An 8,431-nucleotide genomic window follows, 5' to 3' on the forward strand; every position below is an offset into this window, starting at 1 on the left:
TAAAAAGGATGTTTTATCCAATTTAAAACCCTCTGCTCTTCTTCTGTCTTTGTTTGTTAAAATACAATTAAAATCTCCTGCTAAAATCAGTGGTGCCCTACCTAATATGTGGGGTTGCAGGTCTGATAAAAGCTCATGTCTCTCATGATTGTCAGTAAAACCATATACATTAATAACCTTAAAACCCTTATCTAAAAAAGTCAGATTAGCTAAAAGTGCCCGTCCGTCTCTTAAAATCGTGCTGCCCTCCACCAAGATGTTGGGGTTGTTTATTAAAATAGCGACCCCATCATTTTTATTAAAATTGGATCCAATCCAAATGGAGGGTCCGGGGGTCCAAAGCTCTTCCCATCTTCTATAATTTTTTAAAAAGGGCAGAGAACACTCTTGCAATAAAAACACGTCTGACTTAAAAGTTTTTAAAAAGGTTAGAATGCTCTGTGCTCGTGTGTTGGACCTCACACTTCTAACATTTATGGTTGAGATTGTGAGGGCCATGAGCAGTATAAGGTTAAAAGACATGAACAATTAGTAAAATAGACAATTAAAAGAGATCAAACTTACCAATCACGCTGATTAAAAGACAATAAAATCCTTCAAAACTCACGTGTGGTCTTGTAACACTTCCTCATCATTTCGCCCATGGTAATTGGGGGAGGAGTTGGGGGAAGTGTCTATCGCCCCAAAGCCACAGAGTCAACTTCTTGTGGTTCTGTAGGCGATGATGTTGTTACCCTTATGTGCAGAAATGAGACCTCATTTGGAGACTTGAGTGGCCATTCGTGGGTCAGACTTTTCATTTCTGAACCATCTGAACCACAGACCACTCATTGTTTCTTCTCTGTGTCAAACAGAGGAGAGTCTGCAGGCCTTTTCTGCATCTAAGCTTTTGGGAGTGAAGCATCACTTGATGCAACACTCACCTCTGAGACAGTGAGGAGAGAGGAGGTCGTTTCCTCTCCCTTTTCCATTCCTATTGGTTCATTTACCTCCTCTCTCCCCACCTCCGCCGACTGTGACTCCGCCCCTGGGGCCGCCCCACCTTCTTGGCGTTGGTTGGGCTCTGAGGTTGGCTGAGCGACGTCAGCTCCCGCCAAAACCTCAGGCCCCGCCCCTTCTCTTTGTTCTAAAACCAGTGTGGTCGGTGGGGCGGCCATTTTTTGACTTAAGTTTGTTTGCAAAGCTTTTTGGGCAGTCTCTATAGAGATGGTTTGATTCACCACAGAGATTGCACCGCCTGCCATTGGTACATTGTTCAAAACTATGTCCAATTTCTCTACACTTCCCACATATAATTTCTTGGCATGCTTCTGCTAGATGCCCAAACTTGTTGCACTTTCTACAGAGTTTGGGCATGCCTTGGTAATGTATGTAGCCCCTGTTCTCTCCCAGCACAATCATTGAGGGCAGATGTCTCAGGCCCTGGAAGCCCCCGGCATCTTCCCATTGTTTGATGGGGATCCGCCAGGAGCAATTCCAGATGCCATCCTCATCTAGCACCTTGACAGGCTGTCCACGAACAGTGCAAAATCTTCCCAGCCATACACAAATGTCTTCCCCAGTCACAGTTTCATTAAACATTCTGACAATCACAGTTTTAAGTGTGTTGTCAGAGAGTTTTTCCACAGTGAACATGGAGAACTGGTCTTTCACAGAATCACACTTTTGCCAAAAAAACATTTAGGTGAGAGGCAGCTTTAAAGCTTACGTCAAAACCCTTGTTAAGGGGCAGAGTCACAATACAATTCAAGTCTTCGGGTCTAAAATTTAAAGTTTTTTGGATTAGCTTCCTGGAGAAGTCCAAGCGGGACAACTCCAGGAGCTTTCCATTAACGCTTTTAAAATTAAAACGCACGCTGTGGTGCCTCCGCATGCCGGCACGAGCAGCCGACATGGTGGAGGCACCAACAGCTCTCTAAAAACACACAACAATAAAACCAGCCAAATCAATAAATACTTAAAACCTTACCTTAAAATGACTTCACGGAAACGCGCAGCCAATGTACCTCCTAAAGGTTGTGTGGTGAACGCTGCAATAGCACCCACCAAAAAAACCTCCAAGAGGCGATCGCTGTCACAGCCGCGTGGCAAGAGCAAATATAGCACTGATAAGAACAGATTTTTTTCTTTCGAAAAAATTTATTGACATCATTTTCCTCTCATATTTCCAAACATCACATTAAGAACTTCACAATTTTTTTACACGTTGACACTATTCACCATCACAATCTTAAAATCACACAATTTTCACAATATATTTCTTAAAAACCCCAGTAAAACCACTTGATAAAAGAAAAAAAAAACAACATTTTCACTCAATAAAATATGTAAATAAATAAATAAATGAATAAATACAATAAAACATACATGTATGAGTAAATGTAATGTGTTGTTGTTTGTTTTTCTGTTGAGGTTCCGTGTAAAAGTTCATGTGTGTAGATCAGTGTTTGTGTTAAAAGTCCATGTGTGTTTTGTTAAAATTTCATAGTAAAACAAGAGCAAATGATAAAATAAAATGTCTAATAAAAGCAATAAAAGTCCATAGACCAAGGATAAAAGAAATAAAAGCAAAAATAAAACCAAGCCAGGATAAAACCGGTCTCTTGTGCAAGATCGAGAGTGAGTCCTATCAAGAGAGTCCATTCACTCCAGCTCTCCAGGACAGCCACAGACCCGGCACTTTAGGGGCCGAGCGGAGATCCCCCTCCTCCGGCCCGCTGGCCCGCTGTTCCCGTAGCCAGAGTGGTGAGGGTGCATCTACGGGCGGCCAGGTACGGTGACGGCCGGGACCCCCTAGTGTGGCTCCGGCCCCCCTCGTTCTGATGACAGAGCCCGGTACCCCTGTATCCTGGTTATCACCATCTGCTTACTTCGCTGAAGGGGTACCGGGACTCGCTTGCCCACCAGCAGGTTTCTGGTGGTCCAGATGACATCCTTGATGACACTAAGGGTGAGCCAGAGCGCGGTAAATTCCTTTGTCGTCAAAACCTTCGCGCCCCGGCCCACCCCAAGGATGGCGAGATGGTAGTCCATCTGGACCACCCCCGCCGGCAGGCAAGGTTGGTACAGGGGGCCGGTTGCTGTCCACAGGTCCCGTGCAGCGTCGCACTCCCATAGAAGGTGGCGTACTGTCTCTGGGCATGGGCACCCGGGCCGTGGGCAGGTGGGGTTGCTGGCCATGCCCCGGGAGTGCATGACCGCCCTGACCGGGAGGATCTCATGTGCGACCATCCATGCCAGGTCCTTGTGTCTGTTCTGGAGAGCTGGGTGGGCCACGTTCCTCCAAACTTGTTGGGCCTCTCCTAATGTGAGGCCCGGGACCCGACTCACTTCCTCTCGATCCTGCACAAGAGAGATAAGAGACTTGTGGTTACAAAACATTACACTATCTTCTTTTTCTAAGTCATATTTCTTTAAAAATTTCTTTATAAAATCATACTGTTTGGGAAGGTTAAAAGCTACTGGAGTTGTTAATTCTAACTTTAAAACTTTCAAAGAACGTAAGTAAGACCCCATCCAAAATCTGGTCATAGCAGCTTTTTTGTTCTCTTTGGATGGGGTCATTGCATATTTAAAATGGAGGGCGGTGAATCGACTGGCTAAAAACAGGTAGGGGTCCGGGAGGCCTTTTCCACCATTATCTGCTTTTTTCTTGACGACCTCCCTTCTCAATCTTTCCCACTTGGACCCCCATATAAAATAAAACACCGCCCTCTCCAACTCCAGCAGGAAATGCCTTGGTGGGCTAAAAACAGAACAAACGAGAAGCATTAGGGGTAAAATTACTGCTTTAAAAATTAAAATTTTCCCCTCTATAGTTAGCTGTCTTAAAACCCAGAAACCCAATCGCTGTCTAACTTTCCTTAAAATATCTTTCCAGTTTTCCCGACCTCCTCCCTCTTTATCAAATTTTACTCCTAAAACTTTAAAATGGTCATCCCCTCTAAAAACCATGTCAACCCCCTCGGTTTGGATGATGTCCCACGGCCCGAAGAGCTGGGCCTCGGACTTGTTTCTATTCAACTTTGCACCCGAGGCCCGACCGAACCAGTCGGTCAAATCCATGGCTCTTCGGGCTGTTGACAAGTCTGTGGTTAAAAGTGTGACATCATCCATATATAAAAGACATGTTGCTACTAGCCCACCCGTCCCCGGCACTTTAAAACCCGAAATCCATTTGTCCCTTCTCAAGATCTGTGCCAGTGGCTCTATGCAAGCCACATACAGGAGTGGAGATAACGGACACCCTTGACGGACGCCGCTGTGGATATTGACAGCTTTTGATAAATACCCATTAACAATGATTTTACTATTCAGGTCTCTGTATAGTAGTCCCACCCAGGCTATAAATTTCCCTGGAAACCCCATTTTTTCCAGAACCTTGAAAAGGAACTGGTGCGAGATTCGGTCGAATGCTTTTTCGAAATCTAGATTTAGGACTGCCAGCCGAGTATTTCTGTCTCTCGCGTAACAGATGGCGTCTCTGATCAGTATCAGGCTGTCTGTGATCTTTCTCCCGGGCACAGCGCAAGCTTAGTAGGTGTCCTCCCATTGTTTAATGGGAATTCGCCAAGAGCAGTTCCAGATGCCGTCCTCATCTAAAACCTTGACTGGCTGGCCTCGAACAGTGCAGTATCTACCCAGCCACACGCAGATATCGTCTCCAGTCACTGTTTCATTAAACATTCTGACAATCACTGTTTTAAGAGTGTTGTCCGAAAGCTTTTCCACAGTGAACATGGAAAACTGGGTTTTAACAGCGTCAAACCTTTGCCAGAAAACATTCAATAGGGAAGCAGCCTTGAAACTTACATCAAAACCTTTGTTCAGGGGCAGAGTCACGATACAGTTCAATTCATCCGGTTTAAAATTTAAAGCTTTTTGGATAAGCTTCCTGGAGAAGTCCAATCTGGACATCTCCAGAAGCTTTCCATTTACATTTTTTAAGTTAAAACGCACGCTGTGGTGCCTCCGCATGCCGGCACGAGCAGCCGACATGTTGGAGGCACCAACAGCTCTCTAAAACAAACAATAAACTTAAAACCAGCTGAATAAAAAATTTAAAAAGACCTTACCTTAAAAGACTTCACGGAAACGCGCAGCCAATGTACCTCCTACAGGTTGTGTGGTGAACGCTACAAAAGCACCCACCAAAAAAACCTCCAAGAGGCGATCGCTGTCACAGCCGCGTGGCAAGAGCAAATATAGCACTGATAAGAACAGATTTTTTCTTTCGAAAAAATTTATTGACATCATTTTCCTCTCATATTTCCAAACATCACATTAAGAACTTCACAATTTTTTTACACGTTGACACTATTCACCATCACAATCTTAAAATCACACAATTTTCACAATATATTTCTTAAAAACCCCAGTAAAACCACTTGATAAAAGAAAAAAAAAAACAACATTTTCACTCAATAAAATATGTAAATAAATAAATAAATGAATAAATACAATAAAACATACATGTATGAGTAAATGTAATGTGTTGTTGTTTGTTTTTCTGTTGAGGTTCCGTGTAGATCAGTGTTTGTGTTAAAAGTCCATGTGTGTTTTGTAAAATTTCATAGTAAAACAAGAGCAAATGATAAAATAAAATGTCTAATAAAAGCAATAAAAGTCCATAGACCAAGGATAAAAGAAATAAAAGCAAAAATAAAACCAAGCCAGGATAAAACCGGTCTCTTGTGCAAGATCGAGAGTGAGTCCTATCAAGAGAGTCCATTCACTCCAGCTCTCCAGGACAGCCACAGACGCGGCACTTTAGGGGCCCAGCGGAGATCCCCCTCCTCCGGCCCGCTGGCCCGCTGTTCCCGTATCCAGAGTGGTGATAAGAACAGATTTTTTTCTTTCGAAAAAAATTTATTGACATCATTTTCCTCTCATTTTTTCAAACATCACATTAAAACTCTTCACAATTTTTTAACACAATTTCACATTTCAACATTACAATCTTAAAATCACACAATTTTTACAGTACATTTCTTAAAAACCCCAGTAAAACAACATGATAAAAGAAAACAAAAACAACATTTTCACTCAATAAAAAAAGGTACATAAAAAAATAAATAAATAAGATAAAACATACATGCTTGAGTAAGTGTATTGTTGTTGTTTGTTGTTCCGTTGAGGGTGTGTGTAAAAGTTCATGTGTGTAGATCAGTGTTTGTGTTAAAAGTCCATGTGTGTTTTGTTAAAATTTCATAATAAAACAAGAGCAAATGATAAAATAAAATGTCTAGTAAAAGCAATAAAAGTCCATAGACCAAGGATAAAAGAAATAAAAGCAAAAATAAAACCAAGCCAGGAATAAAACCGGTCTCTTGTGCAAGATCGAGAGTGAGTCCTACCAAGAGAGTCCATTCACTCCAGCTCTCCAGGAGAGTCACAGACCCGGCACTTTAGGGGCCCAGCGGAGATCCCCCTCCTCCGGCCCGCTGGCCCGCTGTTCCCGTAGCCAGAGTGGTGAGGGTGCATCTACGGGCAGCCAGGTACGGTGACGGCCGGGACCCCCTATTGTGACTCCGGCCCCCCTCGATCTGATGACAGAGCCCGGTACCCCTGTAACCTGGCTGTCGCCATCTGCTTACTTTGCTGGAGGGGTACCGGGACTCGCTTGCCCACCAGCAGGTTTCTGGTGGTCCAGATGACATCCTTGATGACACTGAGGGTGAGCCAGAGCGCGGTAAATTCCTTTGACGTCAAAACCTTCGCGCCCCGGCCCACCCCAAGGATGGCGAGATGGTAGTCCATCTGGACCACCCCCGCCGGCAGGCAAGGTTGGTACAGGGGGGCGGTTGCTGTCCACAGGTCCCGTGCAGCGTCGCACTCCCATAGAAGGTGGCGTACTGTCTCAGGGCATGGGCACCCGGGCCGTGGGCAGGTGGGGTTGCTGGCCATGCCCCGGGAGTGCATGACCGCCCTGACCGGGAGGATCTCATGTGCGACCATCCATGCCAGGTCCTTATGTCTGTTCTGGAGAGCTGGGTGGGCCGCGTTCCTCCAAACTTGTTGGGCCTCTCCTAGTGTGAGGCCCGGGACCCGACTCACTTCCTCTCGATCCTGCACAAGAGAGATAAGAGACTTGTGGTTACAAAACATTACACTATCTTCTTTTTCTAAGTCATATTTCTTTAAAAATTTCTTTATAAAATCATACTGTTTGGGAAGGTTAAAAGCTACTGGAGTTGTTAATTCTAACTTTAAAATTTTCAAAGAACGTAAGTAAGACCCCATCCAAAATCTGGTCATGGCCGCTGTTTTGTTCTCTTTGGATGGGGTCATTGCATATTTAAAATGGAGGGCGGTGAATCGACTGGCTAAAAACAGGTAGGGGTCCGGGAGGCCTTTTCCACCATTTTCTGCTTTTTTCTTGACGACCTCCCTTCTCAATCTTTCCCACTTGGACCCCCATATAAAATAAAACACTGCCCTCTCCAACTCCAGCAGGAAATGCCTTGGTGGGCTAAAAACAGAACAAACAAGAAGCATTAGGGGTAAAATCACTGCTTTAAAAATTAAAATTTTACCCTCTATTGTTAGCTGTCTTAAAACCCAGAAACCCAATCGCTGTCTAACTTTCCCTAAAATATCTTTCCAGTTTTCCCGACCTCCTCCCTCTTTATCAAATTTTACTCCTAAAACTTTAAAATGGTCGTCCCCTCTAAAAACCATGTCAACCCCCTCGGTTTGGATGATGTCCCACGGCCCGAAGAGCTGGGCCTCGGACTTGTTTCTATTCAACTTTGCACCCGAGGCCCGACCGAACCAGTCGGTCAAATCCATGGCTCTTCGGGCCGTTGACAAGTCTGTGGTTAAAAGTGTGACATCATCCATATATAAAAGACATGTAGCTACTAGCCCACCCGTCCCCGGTACTTTAAAACCCGAAATCCATTTGTCCCTTCTCAAGATCTGTGCCAGTGGCTCTATGCAAGCCACATACAGGAGCGGAGATAAAGGACACCCTTGACGGACGCCGCTGTGGATATTGACAGCTTTTGATAAATACCCATTAACAATGATTTTACTATACAGGTCTCTGTATAGTAGTCCCACCCAGGCTATAAATTTCCCTGGAAACCCCATTTGTTCCAGAACCTTGAAGAGGAACTGGTGCGAGATTCGGTCGAATGCTTTTTCGAAATCTAGATTTAGAACTGCAAGCCGAGTATTTCTGTCTCTCGCGTAACAGATGGCGTCTCTGATCAGTATCAGGCTGTCTGTGATCTTTCTCCCGGGCACAGCGCAAGCTTGATGGTGATAAGAACAGATTTGTTTTTTTTTTTTTTTTTTTAATTTATTGACATCATTTTCCTCTCATTTTTTCAAACATCACATTAAAACTCTTCACAATTTTTTAACACAATTTCACATTTCAACATTACAATCTTAAAATCACACAATTTTTACAGTACATTTCTTA

The 8,431-nt window shown here is 44.0% G+C and overlaps 1 protein-coding gene across 1 annotated transcript; it reads right to left on the reverse strand.

Moving 5' to 3' along the window:
• Positions 1-796: 796 nt before the first annotated feature.
• On the reverse strand, positions 797-4,998 carry LOC130234675 (uncharacterized). The gene is made up of 6 exons (XM_056464920.1): positions 4,821-4,998; positions 2,887-4,532; positions 1,856-1,915; positions 1,344-1,662; positions 924-1,237; positions 797-841 (listed from the first exon to the last, which is right to left on the reverse strand). Exons 1-6 carry the CDS (start codon positions 4,996-4,998, stop codon positions 797-799), a joined length of 2,562 nt encoding a protein of 853 aa, XP_056320895.1.
• Positions 4,999-8,431: the final 3,433 nt, after the last annotated feature.

The sequence above is a fragment of the Danio aesculapii genome, chromosome 2 (assembly GCF_903798145.1).
Source record: "Danio aesculapii chromosome 2, fDanAes4.1, whole genome shotgun sequence".
Classification (NCBI taxonomy): domain Eukaryota; kingdom Metazoa; phylum Chordata; class Actinopteri; order Cypriniformes; family Danionidae; genus Danio; species Danio aesculapii.